This window comes from Diadema setosum, chromosome 1, assembly GCF_964275005.1.
Source record: "Diadema setosum chromosome 1, eeDiaSeto1, whole genome shotgun sequence".
Lineage (NCBI taxonomy): Eukaryota > Metazoa > Echinodermata > Echinoidea > Diadematoida > Diadematidae > Diadema > Diadema setosum.
The window spans coordinates 34695765-34713285 of NC_092685.1; the positions used below are offsets into that span (position 1 = coordinate 34695765).

General features: G+C 38.3%; 1 protein-coding gene across 1 annotated transcript; it reads left to right on the forward strand.

Annotated features, from left to right (window-relative positions):
* Nucleotides 1-277: 277 nt before the first annotated feature.
* On the forward strand, nucleotides 278-16984 carry LOC140229942 (SRA stem-loop-interacting RNA-binding protein, mitochondrial-like). Its single transcript, XM_072310145.1, has 4 exons — nucleotides 278-357; nucleotides 10874-10932; nucleotides 11748-11855; nucleotides 14453-16984. Exons 1-4 carry the CDS (start codon nucleotides 297-299, stop codon nucleotides 14537-14539), a joined length of 315 nt encoding a protein of 104 aa, XP_072166246.1. The 5' UTR covers nucleotides 278-296; the 3' UTR covers nucleotides 14540-16984.
* The last annotated feature ends 537 nt before the right edge of the window (nucleotides 16985-17521 follow it).

Genomic DNA, 17521 nt, shown 5'->3' on the forward strand with positions numbered 1-17521 from the left:
ATACGCGGTCGGTTTCAATAAGGGTGGTCGATATGTAGTAGGGCTAACATACAATGTACATGCTATGTATTTCGTCGACGAAATGACTGATTTCGTATTCTACGAAATACTGAGTAGGCCATGCGACACTTGGCGTCCCATATCCATCACGTGCTTCATCTGGGATCTGCGAAGTACATACAGTCAATGAACCGACGATATACCAGTACATGTACTGTGCAGTGCAATATTGATTGGCGTTGAGTAGGTCCCTACATGTAAAGTTTACGGTAGGTCCTAGGTCTATCTGCTGAAAAATGGCAGCAAAGAAGAGCTTAGAAGTGTTTGTGTCTCGATTACCGTGGACAGTTGGTGCTCGTAAGTACATGCAGAGGCAGATCTGCTCGTCCCGCTTTCAGTTTTTGAGGTTTTTAGGTGATACGCCAGCCAGTCTGTTTTCTATTAATTAACGTGATTATGATTCTAATATGATTGGTTAAGGGTGTGTATTTACTCAATTACTGTACAGAACTTTCTGGTTGAGGTGAGGATTTAGCTTTTAAAGGACAAGTTCACATTCTTAATCTTAGACATGTGGGTTGAGTGAATCCAGCAATATTAGTAACTGTTAGAACACATCAGCGAAGGTTTTAGGAAAATCGGACAATCCGTATAAAAAATTATGAATTCTTGAAGTTTTTGCTCAGTCACGGCTGGATCCCTGACGGGTTACGCCATTTCCTGACCCACTTCATCTGACACACTCTTTCTGACACACTTTTTTTGCCATTCATTTTGTACACGGGGCAGTTTTCATGAGACGGCCTCTGTTATTGGCTACTGTGCTAATGAATATTCAACAGCCTTACGATTTTTTTTTTTTCATAATGAGTCACTCGGTCTGATGCTATTGACTTACGCGTGGTATCGTGATAGATCTCATGACGATATCTGATTACCTGTATGTGTCGAATTGCGTTTTGTAGGTCCATGGTGCCAGTGAGTGTGGCATAACTTCTGCAGGTTTCCTGTCCATTTCTCTCTCTTTTTCTCTCTTTTGCTTTCGTATCATCTCATCTCTGTTATTCTTAGAGTACAATCGTACTACCACAAGTGTTTTTCCCCCATTTTTTGAAGTGATTATCTCGTTTGCAACAATTTAGAGGTGAGTTTTTGTTCGAGTGTTTGTTGAGTTTTTTTATTGAACACGATGTAGATTATCTACGTGTGTGAGAGAACATTCATACTTTGTATGTAACTACACGCAGCCGCTGTAGGACACGCAGCCGCTGTCGCGAACTGTCCCTACAGCGGCTGCGTGTAGCTAACTTTGTATGGTACCCACTCGTTTGTTTCCGTGTGCATTTTTACCGTACAGTGTCTTCATCGTTCGTCTTCCAAGCAGCGGGTTTTCACCCTGGTTTCCCTCAACGTAGTTTTTTACCTCAATTTTTTTTGCGGTGCAGATATTCAGAGTATTTTTTCTACGGTAAAATGCCATCGTTGAGATCTCCGTGTATTCATTACTAGTTTTCCACCTCCGTTTCATTTTGTGTACAACCAACATTGATCTAAAGTCTAACCAGGGAGGTGGAAGAACGTTCTTCCACCTCCCTGGTCTAACGTAGTTAGCTACAAAGTCTGCAATGTCTGTACGTTTGCTGATGTGTTTTTGTGAGCTGGGAGTGACTATGGTGGGAATGATATTCAGGGTTTTGCTGTGGTTGAGATGATAGTGATGATGATCACAATGATTCTGGTGATGATATACGAACCCTTTTGATGATGCAATTTATTTCGTGTGACCATGACGTTGATGATGGCGAGAACGACACGAGTAGCCTAGCCCTAGGCCAAGGACGAGAGTGACACTGTCCACGGGGGCTGTTGCTCGCTCATGCACAGGAGTGGTCTAGAGACCTGCATTTCATCATTTTTTTTAAAACCTTTTGGTTGTTCACTTGGGTTAGTGCTCCAAAAATTCGTTTCTCTAAAGAAACTCAACCAAAAGGTTGCATCAGGGCTATTCTTTAGTAAATATTAGATCTAAATGGTGATGCTAATTTAGTTTTCATTTAGATTTAGAACTCGATGATATCCCATTTTCTTTGCTCATTTTTCAAATAATAAATTATTTAGAACTGTACTTAAATTCTGATGTACTGCATTCACCATTGTAAATACATGTATCAATAAAAAAGAGCCCGCTGAGCAGGTGTTTCATTCTATCCTTTTCATTTCCTCCCTATTGTTTTGGTTTCCTTCCTGTCACTTCCTTCTTTGACCCTGGATGGAAGAAAAAAAATGCCATCTTGCCATGTAAAGACAGAATACATACCATCATGAAATATTATGACATTAGAATAGTTTTAAAAGATTATGTAAGTCATCACAATTCTTGTGTGTGAAAATAGATAATAAATAAAAGGTGATTTCTTACAAAGCAGTTCTTTCAAATGTCCAACAGCCTCAGAACAGCTTCGATAATGAAGCTAGTGAAATCTGAAAACTATCGTGGCAAAAAGTGATATTGAAAGGGATTTTTGTTTAAATTTGTCTAGTTTTATTGGATTAGGTCATGAAACTATATGCCACCGATAAATTCACAATCGATCTCAATTTGAACAGAGGCAGTGGGGTAGGAATGACTCAGCAAACAGCTGATTATTTATGCGTCGTATCCATGGGCAACTGCGGGGTGACTGCAAGAAGACGCACGAAGTTTAGACTTGAGTCAAGAACTATTATCTATTATTAATTTTTTATTCAAAATATTTTTTCTTTGGATTGCAAAAAAAAAAGTCAAAATATTTCACGTTACGCTTCTAAAATGTATCATGAATATATCAAGTATTTTTATTGTGATTTCATGAAGAATTAGAATTATTATGAATATATAAATACTAGACGGGCTGAACAATGAAGGCTAATTTTGCTCCAAGAATTTGCAGCCCACCGTACCTGCTGGTGGTGCATTCCTAGCGTTCTTGCCGCACTCTCCCAGCCACGTACACGCAATAGAGTACACGTTTAGCTACTTCACCGATCTCGATCACTCCTGATCTCTTGCAAAGAAAACCTTCACAAGTGTAGAAAATTCTCTCGAAACTAAGCCAGACATGAATTTGGAACATACCAGTACATTACAGTGTCAAGACCTTTTCAGTGGACTTTGATTTCGCTATCTGTCTGTTTAGCTCTTGAATGTACGACTTCTTACGTCCGATTTGTTTTTTACCTCACCACGTTGCACGTGTGCTGTTTTTTCAACCCCATGCTTCCTCCATATGCACACATGTTGTAAACACACACAAGCCACCGGTGTAGCGGCAGTTTTTTGCTCTAAAACAGTATCCGCCGGCGGTTATCGTTTCAATCGGCAGTTATCGTTCCAACATGGGCTAAAATCTGCCGCGATAAGTTACGGCAGATACTGTACAGCGGCGGATTTTGTACATACCAAAGAGATTTTCCGTAGTGAGGAGAAAAATCTCTTTGGTACGTAGACTACGAGTACTACGTTGTATAGCGTTGCTTAACCTGCCGCGTGCACGTGATCTTCCAAGCCATACCATAGTCTTGAATATTCATTAGCACAGTAGCCAATAACAGAGGCCGTCTTATGAAAACTGCCCCGTGTACAAAGTGAATGGCAAAAAAAGTGTGTCAGAAAGAGTGTGTCAGATAAAGTGGGTCAGGAAATGGCGTAACCCATCACTGACACTGCTGGATGAGAAGACTAGTTCTAATACGCTACGCGAATACAGCGTCTGACCAACGAGCGGGCACCTACATAGTGGGGAACCACAACACAACTACAAAACTTATGAAAATTCATACGTTCTTTATAAACAATGTACACGTTACCAAACGTTACTCACCTTAAGTGCATGCTTGTATTACAGAAGGTTCGTAAGTCCATTGAGAGCCCTCGTGATAAGTCCGTGGAACCAAAAAATGATACTTTCTGGCGGGTTCCCTAACACCATCAGGGTTCATCGTTGCAGAATTCAAAATGGCGCCTTGATCTCTGCGGAAATCTTTTGCGTGCGTGCGATGCGCTGCTTGAGTGTTGGTGTAGCAGCACGGTCGACAGCGCGACCTTTTGAAAGGGCATTCAGATCATGTGACCTCCCGGATACTAGTATTGGAAATGGCCTGGCGTGAAAGACGATGTACCGTTCGTGAGCCGTTCACACATGCTGCATATAACCATCATTTTAGGTAAGTTATTAAATCTAAATTTCAATATTCATAGCATGGATATGAAGTCTCATTATCATTTTGTTCGTCAGATGAGTTTGAAGTGACAAAAAAATGATCTAAAGTATCAAAATTCAATCCGATCGCATGCGATCGTTGGACCCTCTTCTAGCCCGACCAGACGCTGTTAATACGCTACGCGAATACAGCGTCTGACCAACGAGCGGGCACCTACAAAGTGGGGAACCACAACACAACTACAAAACTTATGAAAATTTATACGTTCTTTATAAACAATGTACACGTTACCAAACGTTACTCACCTTAAGTGCATGCTTGTATTACAGAAGGTTCGTAAGTCCATTGAGAGCCCTCGTGATAAGTCCGTGGAACCAAAAAAATGATACTTTCTGGCGGATTCCCTAACACCGTCAGGGTTCATCGTTGCAGAATTCAAAATGGCGCCTTGATCTCTGCGGAAATCTTTTGCGTGCGTGCGATGCGCTGCTTGAGTGTTGGTGTAGCAGCACGGTCGACAGCGCGACCTTTTGAAAGGGCATTCAGATCATGTGACCTCCCGGATATTGGAAATGGCCTGGCGTGAAAGACGATGTACCGTTCGTGAACCGTTCACACATGCTGCATATAACCATCATTTTAGGTAAGTTATCAAATCTAAATTTCAATATTCATAGCATAGATATGAAGTCTCATTATCATTTTGTTCGTCAGATGAGTTTGAAGTGACAAAAAAAAATGATCTAAAGTATCAAAATTCAATCCGATCGCATGCTATCGTTGGACCCTCTTCGTGTTTGGAGCTTCGTTGGTACAGCCCTGTCGCGCTACGTATGTACAGCGGCGACTGGGCTGTGTATAGTTAACCCTCTTCGTGTTTGGAGCTTCGTTGGTACAGCCCTGTCGCGCTACGTATGTACAGCGGTGACTGGGCTGTGTATAGTTAGGCCTACATGTAGATAAACATTTATAGATCTAGATGTCTACTATTTTAGTGCATACTACTACTAGGCCTAGTCATGCTAGTACTGGTAGCTTGTGATGTCACATGTGTACAGCGACTCAAAGAAAGAATAAAGAAAAATCAACATATTTTCACTTTTCTTGCATAACAATTTAAGCTAGTTGCATTAACTCAATCCACATGTAGACACATGAAAGTGAACTTGTCCTTTAACGTTTTGCAAGATATTCAGAAACCACTCTATGAGATGTCAAGTATCATGCAATTCTAAGGGGTGTCAAAAGTTTATTTGATGAAAATCGGTTTTGAAATGGCTGAGATATCCAAAAACAATGTGAAACAAAGTCAAAGAGAAAGGTGTGATGGCCTGTCGCCTTTTATTATCACTTTTTGGGATATCTCAGCCATTTGAAAACCAATTTCATCAAATAAATGGTGAATCCTGATGAAAATTACATTCTCTTTCATATTTCATAAGAGGTTTCTCATTACCTCACTTAGGAATATATTCAAAACATGAATCCCCACCTCAACCAGTACTGTACAGTCCCTTTAATTGTGATTGTACGAATTCTTTCTTTTATTCTGTTTTTTATTCTTCTTTCTTTCTGCTATATGTTATCACTGTATCTCAGCATAATGTCCGTGCAATTTCATACAGTCATGTCACAGAGACAGAGTCAAGTCTGAACTAGGTCTATATATAGGTCTAGGGCCTAGATACATGTAGGTCTAGTACCTGGTCAGCCAGGTCAGTCAGCTCAGTCATGCATGACGTCATCTATGCGCCATTTTGTCTTTTTGAAGTCAAGTCAGATGATCAGTCATATCTCCGTACTTGTAATTACTGTAATAGTCATTTCTGTACCAAATTTCTTGAGCAGTATCTTAATAAAGTCACATGCAATAGTAATTGCATTATAGAAGTCTAACATAGTCGATAGGCTATCTCATGACGGGCGCATATGCGTGCGTCAAAACTAAAAAAATGCTCCAAATGACTTCAAAATCATTTGGCATACTTTTCAAGCCATTTTGAGCATTTCAAAATTTTGCATGCACACATGTCCACTTGTCATTTGCGCCAATATGGGCGTACGTAAGGCAAAAATCATATTTTTGGCATGGAATCACTTTTATTGAGCACGTGATTGCCAGGTTTGTCTGAGGTCAATTCGAGTCAGTATGACGTCATACTGACCCGTCAAAATGTACAACATTTCGTTTACATGCATGTGTGGCACTACGGTATGCAGTTGCAAATTGCAGGACACTGAAAGTGGGCAAATAAACTAGTAGGTACCAGAGGCTGTTGAGTGTAGTTTGTCAGTGGTGCTGCATGTGGCGTATAACGATTATAAACTTTCATGTATTTAATTTACTAATATTCTCTCTTGAAAAGAAATAGATAGGTAGATAGAAAAAAACAACAACGGAAGTAGGCACTGATTTGCTCAGAGTCATCAAGATCTTTTGCACGATATCGTCCATTGCGACAGGAGTATGACGTCATAAACAATGCGGCGTGAGTGCAGTGTGAATGAATTTGGATGGACGGTGCATGTGTGATAATCGGGGTGAATGTGTTCGAAAATTGGGTGGTGAGCAAGGGGTCGACACTGACGTATGCGCAGTACGTAAAAATATGTCATAGCCAGAGATCCGATACCACAAGAGCAGTCTGGGAAATCCGCTCATGGGGTGGGGGGCTCCGTCTCACAAGGCACTCTCCCAATCATCAGCACCTCGGGGGTACTCCAGAGGCTCCCTCCTCACATCGCTCATGAGGCCTCCTCTTCACTTCTCATCCATCTCACAGCTGATGGTCAAGTTCGCACTGTGATTTTTTTGTTCGACACATATGTCCACTCTCCATGATGAGAAGAAGAAAAAATTCTGTTTGTTTTGATTTTTTGTCAAAACAAATAAAATTTTTTCTTCTTATGAAACTGCTGTGTCTTTTCATATCGAGCTGTTAAGTCTACGTGTCGTAGTGTGTGTGTACTTGTTGCTGTGGTTATCGGGGGGGGGGGGGTGATTAACTGTGCATTGTTTGATAGAGTAATGCCCGACCCCTCCCAATTTAGCAGTGAGCATTGTACATGAACAAAATAACAAAGTTATACATGTATAGGGCTAGGGGGTGCACAATGTGCTCCCATTGGGCCTGGGAAGGGTCAAAATAGCTTGGGCTTTATAAGGTGAGCAACATACATAACATTGGGTACAGACTCAAACAGGCAGGTAGCTATAAATGGGGGTGTTTCACAGAGAAGGTAGTTTTTATGTCAAACTTAAAAGTTAAGATCGACTTAAAATTATGGTATGCTGTTGTTTTCCATATAGATTTAGTTTTATCCATTTTTTTTCAGAATCCACTTTAAATTGTTATCCAACTTTACAGAAAAAATGCTTTGTGCCTTACTTTATTTTGTTGAATAATAATTGTGTCTCTTATAAAGCCTTGAACTCCATCAAAATGATGCGTATGGGCCTGTTAAATAAACCAATATGAACTAGTTTCTATACATATGTACAACCACGGGAAAATTAAAATCAGTAACTTAAAATGAGAACAAATGAAATATACAAAGACAAACAGATACTATTTAAACAAAAGGAAATTAATGCCAGAACGTATGGAAATCAACCATTGGTACTAATAGTACATTTTTCTCGAATTGTTAAGTGATCTGCTATTTTTATTCTGTTGCTTTGACTTGAACTATTCTGGTTTAGACAATTTTAAGTCAAATCTATTTTTATTGCAAAAAGTTGAAGTGAAAAATTCACATGCAGCAAAGATCAAATTGATCCTGCTCCTTTTTGCAACAGGTTAGATGCATGACTCTGCTGTTATCATTCCTAATGCCAGGAATGATACTAATTTTGACTTGTTTGCAATACAGTGGACTCCCGTTATAGCGAAGTCCTCAGGACTGGCATATTTATTTCGTTATATCAAAATTTTGTTATAGGGCAAGTCCAAGATAAGGTCCCCTCAGAAGGCAAAATTTCATCTTTGCTCAATATTGACACGTTTGGTATCATTTTGAAGCTGATGAGTTGAAGTTTTGATTTCCATAGAGGAAAAAATGATATTATGTAAATTTTTGCAAATTTCAAGGGCTTCATTTGCATAAATGTGAAACACAGCATTACGTATGGGACATTTATAAAAATTCATATTTATTCAAAGGAAAGCAAATGATATTTGCTTAATATGTGGACATAAAAAGTTCATCAAATAGTTTAACTTGGTATGAAAATTTAGGGATTATGCAAATGATTATGCAAATTTGCCCGTGTCCTGTCATGAGATGTCCCATACGTAACAAATTGAGGTCATTTTTTTAAGGTTTTTTTTTTTTCTGAAATTTCTCAGGTTATTTGAATGCCCTTTTAGAAAGTTCTAATTTATCGTTTAGAGAAGTTAAATAGCATATAGATAGAAGAAAAAATAGTAAAAAATATTTTTCATTAGGCAATGAAATAATGTTACGTATGGGACAAATGCATTACGCATGGGACATCCTCATACATGTATTGCATGTGAATGCATGTAGCTAGCTGGGCAGGTCTCTCATACAAATGGTCAATCATCCTGAAGAAAGCATCCCAACTTTGCCTCTACTTTTGAGTTATAGACACATGAAACAATACATGTACTTGACTGAACAATTTTCAGAAAGGGGGAGGGGAGATAGCAAAATACACAATGAAAATCAGCATTAAAGGGATGGTATAGTTTTATAGAAATGGGGATTCAGATTTCAACATTTTACAAGATGATTGGAAACAAATTACTGAATACGCCGAATATTTCGCAAGGTCTTTATTTTTCATGAATTTCGCGTGTCAGCTGCTATTCGCGAAATTCAAAACATGCGAAAATATTGACTCTGATGCCGATATGAATGTGACGTATGCTTACACATTTCTCCATTCAGTACAGGACTCCACAATTGCGAATTTAACCACTCGCGAAATTGTCGGGCAGTCCCGATTCGCGAAAATTTAGACTCGCGAAATATATGGCGTATACAGTATATGAATTATTAAAGAGCATACAATTCTAAGACTAGAGGAATTCAAAGTTTATTTGTTGGAGATCCAATTTGAAATGACTGAGATATCAAAGAACAAATACAAAATAAAATTAAGTGGTCCTAATAAAAAATGTGACCCATCCTTTGTTAGGACAACACGTTTCTGGATATCTCAGCCATTTAAAAGCGGATTTTTGTCATGTTAACTTTGAATTCCTCTTAGAATTGTATAAAAGAAGTGCTAATTATCTTGTAAAAGTTGAAATCAGAATTCCCATCTGAACCAGAACTTTGCAGTCCCTTTAAATACGATGTAGAGACCTCTGATTTAAAGGGTACTGAAACCGAATACACAAGCAGATTGAAAAATTGCAGTTCGACTACTAGTATATCGGGTACTGTTCACGGCACAATGTAGAGCTCTAGCTACCTTGTAGTGTAGCTGCATTGTGTAACACATGCATGTGATGATAATGAAGATGTTACTTCAAATTAGTGTTTTTTGTATCATTTTTTTTTTTAATTGTAAGTGATAAACAAATTGTCTTTATTCAGTTTTCAGTACCCCCGGTAGTAGCCACGACAAAATTCATGGGTATACATACTGAGGTGTGACTCGAATCAATGACGCGATTGCTAGACAGACATATATCTACTCAATTACTGGGGTTCCATGCAGCAGGTATTGCATATTTATCAAAATTAATATTTCTTGTGTCAAGTTGTTTTTTATTGAACTGAATGGCAAACTGCCCTTCATCAATAGAAGTAACACTTTGACAATCTGAATCAGAATTTGAGTAATTTCAACTGATTCTACCTAAATAATTATGCAAAATAATTGTTTATGGGTATTTTGCAAAATACCCACATGGTTCTTTACACACTAAACAAATGGGGGACAAAGGGGATGCATAATCAGGTTGGCCATAAAATATAAAAATATGATTGAATATGAATATGATTATGATGATAGATATCGGGGAATATTGTTTCCTTGACAATCTGGGTCAGTATTTGAGTAGTTCCAACTGATTTTATTTCAATAATTATGTAAAATACCCATTGACATGGTATTCCACACACTAAACGAATGGGGGACAAAGTGTCCCATACGTAACTGTCCCATACGTAACACGTCATGTCTGTCTTTAATTAGAACCCGTAATTAGAGCTTTTTGCCTCATGACATGAAACTTACCTCTAATAATCTTGAGTGTTGTGACTTTCATCACAGTGAGTTACGAGGTGTAGAATGAAATACTTTCAGAGAGTTTTGAGGTTGAAAAAAATGTTCAAAAAACCAATTTTTCTGGTCCCATATGTAACGGCACATATTTCCTCTTCTAGAACATAATTGTGAAGGTCATTTTTCTCCATCTTTTACATTATTATACTTCTCCTAGATATCAATCACCATGATAAAGTTCAATATGATCAAAGGCCATTAACACTGTTTTTCAGGTCATAAAAGTCTCTGAATGTCCCATATGTAATGCGCGCGTTATCTTGGACTTGCCCTATAACCGAATAAATAAACAATAAAAAAAAAACCATAGAGCCAATTATGTTGCAGCCTGAATTTTTACAATTTTGTTATAATTTTGTTCGTTATAAGGGGAGTACACTGTGTGTTTTATTCATTTTTTTGTATTTTCAGAGGAACTACGAGAACATTTTTCTCGGTTCGGAGCGGTGAAGAATTGCAGAGTTGCCTTTGTAAGTATTTATTTCTTAGATATTTCCCCCACTGAACTTCAGCTCAGGTGTGATGTGAGGACAGACAGCAAATAAATGACAGTGTATCCTTACAGGATTATTTCGGCTTAGAGGGAGAGACCCATGTGGCATATGGAAAGCAATAATTACATAGAGGGCAAGCTTTCATACGTTTGTTGTATTGCTTTTCCTTGTGGATAATATTGCATGTAAAATGAAGGGAAATAACTATATTTTATTATGAAAGTTCATAATATCTATTATATTAATTGTCATTGCATTTTAATGTATTATAATGTATGTACAGGTATATTGTCATTCCAGCTCCAATGTTCCCTCCAGTGGTTTGAGTAAAGACATGCTTGTTCCTTTATTTTGTAGTCTTGTCAGTGTAAATGAAAATTTTGCAGTTTTGATATATACAGCTGAAATGTGTACTACACTTGTACTTAGAAATACACTGTATGTACACTGTATAGTGAGATGAGAGCTGGAATTAGCAGTTAAAGCATGTTATATTATACCTGTTTAGAGAAGAAAAGGCGAAAAAATGACTGACATACATCAGGATTCAAGCATGATTTCATGTTTCATAATTATTTGCAACAAATTGATATTCAACATTTATGACAAATATCTTTCCAAATCTGTATGTTGTAGGAACAGAGTGAGCTGCTTTGACCCAGATTTTTATTTCATCTGAATTGCTTTCCATGATTGCTCAATCTTGCAAAACTTTATGAACATGCTTTCAAACCTACACTGAGAATTATATACAGTACCTGACTTTGTGTTGTCACTTTCATTTTGTGTAGGATTACAGCACTGGCTTCTCAAAAGGATTTGGGTTTGTGGTGTTTGGCAACCCTAATGGATTACAGAATGCCCTGAAACATGAAGAACATCGACTCGATGGACAGCAGGTAGGACATCTGTGCCATAATTATGATGCATTACAGGATAAATAACAAAAGCCACTTACAATCGAAGTTAAAGAAATGTTATGTTTGATGATTCCACAAGGATATGTCATTCCTGTGGATTAGCCAAATAACTAGGTAAACCTCGCTTAAGTCGACATCGCACAAGTCGACAACTCGCTTAAGTCGACACGATAAAAAAGTCCTGATTTTTGCCTTTGTTATTCCTTGAAAATTTCTTCGTCTTAGTCGACATTTATAAGTTGACAACTCGCGTAAGTCGACCTGATTTTTGAGTGCCAACTGAGCTGAAATACGTGTTAATTCCCTTGTCTAAGTCGACATGAATTTTTCACTCAAAATCTTATCGCCATTCTCAGAAAAAGAATTGTTTTCCCGCTCTGATTCGCAGCATTTCTACTCGGTAATTCGCTAGTGTACGGCGTGGTAGCGTTCGCGCCATGCGTCCATGTCTTGTACACCAGAAAGAACATATACACTCATTTACATTGGAGAATTACATGTAGTACCCAAAGCAGTTCACTTTCCCCATTTTCTCCTTCTCGTTATTCTCAAAACGCACAAATTTTGTACACCTATAGGTCCTAGTAGAGAATCATTATCAGAACATGAAGTAGGTGTTTCCGTTTATCCGAATATTCTAATTATTCCGAAGCGGTATTAGAAACCTGGGCCAGTTTTTAGAAAACTGATTAAAATGCAACTACATGTAATTAAATGCAACTAAAAATCAAATGCAGGTGTATCAAATCACGAGCAACTTTGCACTTAAACGCAAGTGCATTGCTGAAAAGGCTTGCGTTTGATAACTATATGAAACTAGAAAATAGTTGTATGAACCTGAAACTCAATTGCGTTTGAACGCAACTCTAAAAATCAAATGAAGTCGATCAAATCACGCGCAACTGCGTTTAAACGTATTTCTAAACATCTACGGAAGTGCGTTATTGTTGAAAAGACTTGCACTATTTTTTATTTCGTACGCAAAATTAAGAAGTAAACGCAACCCCGAAAATCAAATGCAAGTCCATCAAATCACACGGAACGCCGAAAAGACTTGCGTTTAAAAATCATGCGAAACTAGAAAATTGTAGGGAACTTTTAAACTCAATTGCGTTTAAACACAATTCTAAAAATCAAATGCAAGTCCATCAAATCACACGCAACGCTGTATTCAAACGCAAAAGTGTTGCAGAGAAGACTTGCAGTTTTTTAACGAAACTATAAGAAACTGCGTTTAAACGCATCTCTAAACATCTACGGAAGTGTGTTATTGTTGAAAAGACTGGCATTATTTTTTTATTTCGTAACGGAACTTTCGCCGTGACCGAACTTAGTCTGCACTAGCAGGGGAAAGACATCGCAACATTTACACATTTCAAACTACCGAAACGCATACTGTTTCTCACGAAATGTCAATGAAAAAATAGTAGCGAATTATTGTTACAGTTCGCTATGCCGAAGGTTTAAATCTCAGTCCAAAGTTAAATTAGTCTGACGATGGAAGGAGATTTGGTTTTACGAAGGTTAGTAATCCGAAAGATGTCGTTTTCAGATTAACAAACTTTTCTTCTTCTTTTCATTTCAGTCTGGCCCGCGCCGTACAGAGCGGTAACGTTGCGAATTGGAGCGCGAGGACTATGGCAATAGAAATTTAAGAAAAACAAATATGGCGACTTAGGGAAGGAAAATCACACATCCTATTTCAACTCAGTTGGCACTGAAAAATCGTCTCGACAGAATCATACGAATTCGCACGCATATCTTCGCAGCAACGCACTTAATTTTGAATAGCAAAGTTGCATGCAATTTGGGGAATATGTGTTTGATTTTTCAAATCAAATTTAAAACGTACAGTGTCTAGAAATGGGCCCAGGTTTCCGATCCTGCTCTCTCAAAATCTCTCGAGAGATTTGGGAGTTGTGCGTTGTCGTTACTAATCCGCACGAGATTTATGCATGAACTAAAACATAATTGTTGCTAATGTCAGTAGGTATGTTTTGGCGGCAAAAGGAGTAAGATTTGGGTAGCGATTCGCATCGTGATGATCTTACTCTGTATAGGGGAAATTAGTTTTCATTTATAAGTCGACAAAACATTGACTTACGCGTAAGTCGACTTTCGCGCAAGTCGACGTGTTTCTCTCAGTCCCGATTATGTCGACTTACGCGAGGTTGACTTTATAAATTGTACAGGCAACTCTAGTTATATTTAAATCCTCAGGACTGACTATTTTTGTTTGTTTTTATCAAAATTTTGTTATTATAGCAGAACAGTAAAGCAGATAAAGATATTAGATGATAATTTTTTGGACCTTAATTTTTTCTTCATTTTGACAAGAATTTCATTATAATCATGTTTGTTATACTAGCAGGAGTTGACACCCACCTACACTGTAAATAGCAGTTTATAAGGCATCAAGCATGATGTGCATTTGGCACATGTTTATACAATGTAGTGATTAAAGTTCAACTGTAATGGACATGTGACACAGTAATATGCTTCAATTGCATTTGTGTAGAGTGTGGTAGTGTCTCATTTTTTTTTAATTTTTTTTTGCTGTTTTCATTCATTTGCAGATCAATATTCAAGCAAAGCAGAAAAGTCCAGATGCTGCGCGGAAGCTCCAAATAGCAGACATTATTGAGAATGACAGTGGACAATGAGATATGAAATTGACTTTCATAACAGACATTTGATGTAAATGCCATATCATTGTTTGCCATTTACTCGACTGTACCAACATGATGTAAAATAAAACTGCGATAGAGAGAGGAGGGGGGTTTGGTTTTAACAAGGAGGTTTAAGAGATGGAGTTCCAACTGGCTGTAATTATTCAAACAGTTGTCACTTTTCTATTGATGTACAAAGGAATTCCACAGGTGCATCTGTGCCTTTGGTGGCGGGGTTTGATGCCGCCGTCTTGCTGAGCAATCTGAAGATTCATTTTGAACGTGAACTTAATGTTGGCTATATTTTGCTTGTTTATCTATTAAATGAAACGAAATCTCACTTAATGATAAAGCTCAATAAACAAAGGTCAATCCCTTCAAGAAATATGTGCAAAAGTGTAAATCAGAGCTGTATCATGTGAAAGTGTTTAAAACTGTACCCTCCCGGAAAGCCGGTTTTATCACTTTTCCACTCAATTCCTCCAAATAAAACTGATATGGAATAATCTTCGAGTATAATTCTATATTGATAGATATATCAGATTAGTGGCCGGGCACGGCCAGTCGAGTAATTTTCATTTTCATTTCATCATTTTTTGCGCAATTTCTATTCGCGCATCCCTGTGTCTTTACCATTATATACCACCTATCTTTTATAAGTAGGGATGGCGAAAAGTAATTACCATCACAAAGACATATTTTCGTTAGAAAGTGGCTGATGATTATGCAATGAGACATGAGTCAATTGTCTCCCTATCTGCGCGGCAGATCCAGTTTGCCTCATGCTTCAAATACTTTCGAGTGGCGGCATCAAACGTGACTTCAAAGGAAATACGACAGTTGTGACTCCATTCTCTTGAACCTCCTTGGTTTTAACAGACACACACCAAAACCCTTACCGTGTAGGTTTCCACAAAGGGGGTGTGTCCACTGATGCGACTACCACTGTCTGCTGGCCAGAGCCACCTGTTGTTCTAGATTGTGCACATACAATCACTGATCTCAACTACATAGAGATTAGTGGTTACAGTCATTATCTGTCTGCAATGTTGTCCATGCGGGTTGAGTATATCAAGGAAATGCTACTGCAGTTGTGTTCTAATAGAATGGTTGTCCAGGCAGTTTTGCGGTAATGTCAGGGTAGTGCCAGGGTAGAATTTGGCAAAAGTTACCACAACAACATCCGAACAACATTTTGAGGGAACCGTTTTAACAGGCAGGGTGAAAGCGGATTACCCTGACGTTAAGGGACATTGCCTTGATAACTCTAGTTTGAAAGGCTCTGTCAAAATGGGGTTCAAGAGTTTGACAAGAGGAATGCCTCCCTCTCTCTCCAGCCATTGGAAATGAAATTCCACAACTAAGCCAAGTAAAAAACAGAAAGTACAGTAGTTTCTCTTCTGGATTTTTGGAGAGGGCTAATGCAGGAGGTCCTTATATGTGATGTCTTTATATTTTTCTGATCTAAAGTGGCTGCATGCATGGGCAATGGCAAGTTAGCGCAAGGAGCTAGTGTAGTTTTGCACTGCCTCAGTGATTTTCAGTCATGCAGAAAGTAACTAAAAATTTCACAATCTAGAATGTTGCATCTGAGTCTACAAAGTCAGTTGAAAGTTTAATATTTTGCCATTAATTTGAGCACTTTTACACATTTTGGGATGACTTTACAGTACTGCTGTGTATGTGTACGTACTGTATTAGGTACCAACGTCTGCGCTACCATGTGTGTATCTTACATATTTGTACCCTAACTAACTGCATGAGATGAGTACAGTACAATGCAGAGCTTGCAATTTGAGCAATATAGTTACGTGTATTCCATAATGAACCAAAGTCTTCTACCAGACTAGAGACTCAGAAGCAAGTGCATTATAGTGTAAAATACAGTGAGTTTGTACATGTTTGAAAATGATTTATGAGGCTGTATGAAAATACAGTAGGGTGTTTTTTAGTTCGCACAGTGCAGTGGACATGATCATGATCATGCTTCATTTCAACAGTTATGTACTCATGAGTACATAACCGTTGAGATGAAGACAGGTGCAAGCTCATACATGCATGCAGTTTATTTACAAGATGTGCAAGGACATGTGCATTTGTGATATTATTACTAGAGGAGATTGTATTGCATGCATGACATCACGATCCGTAGGTTAATTTCCAGTATTTTTTTTTTCAGCTGCCCCAAAAGTAGTAATTAATACATGTATTGGGGGAGGGAGGAGAGGGCAAAGCCCAATTATGGAATTTTTAAATCTTCTCTAGAACCAGAAGTGATAGAGCTAAGTTAGTGCAATGAGTAAATGAATTAGATTGGTGACTGTAGTTTCAAATTTGTTCACGGAGGTGGGCATGGGGTTGGAGGACCAAGTTGAGGCCAATTTTCACATTTTCATCTTCTTGAAAACTTATGGTCAGATTTTCACCAAAATTGGCAGGTAGTGCTGGGGGGGGGGGGGGATTAAATACAGGTATATAGGCCCTATCTGTACAAATGGGCAGCAGTTCCCACTTGGCGGCCCAAGGGGGGGGGGGGGGGAGGGGACAAAGCCCTCCAGTCTTCATCTCTGGAACTGGTAGTTATAAACTAAGTAGTAGTACACATGGTCAAATTTGTCACCATACTTGGAAGGCATTTTCACTAGGGCAACAATATACATTTATACAAATGGGCACCATGCACCCACCCACCTGGGGACTCCAAGGGGACCTCAGAACCCCCAAATAAGAGTAAATCAAGAAGACGAAGAAGAAGTAGAAAAATAAAGAATCCGTGTATAATAATTTCTTTAAAACCAGAAATACTTGCACTCTGAATACATTAGTGAACATACTTTCAAGGTTATTTATGGTAGATCCAGGTATTGGGCCTGCACAGAATTGGGGTTAGGTTTTCACATTTTGATTAAAAAAAAAAAGAAGAAAAAATGCAGAGTCAAATATTCTACATGCAGTTGTAGTTAGCTTTGCCAGTGT

What these genes read in the sequence shown, in the direction of transcription:
- LOC140229942 (XM_072310145.1), top strand. Translation starts at nt 297, where the DNA reads ATGGCAGCAAAGAAGAGCTTAGAAGTGTTTGTGTCTCGATTACCGTGG. An exon ending in ACCGTGGACAGTTGGTGCTC is followed by an intron (nt 358 to 10,873) that starts GTAAGTACATGC and finishes TTGTATTTTCAG; the next exon opens with AGGAACTACGAGAACATTTT. An exon ending in ATCGACTCGATGGACAGCAG is followed by an intron (nt 11,856 to 14,452) that starts GTAGGACATCTG and finishes ATTCATTTGCAG; the next exon opens with ATCAATATTCAAGCAAAGCA.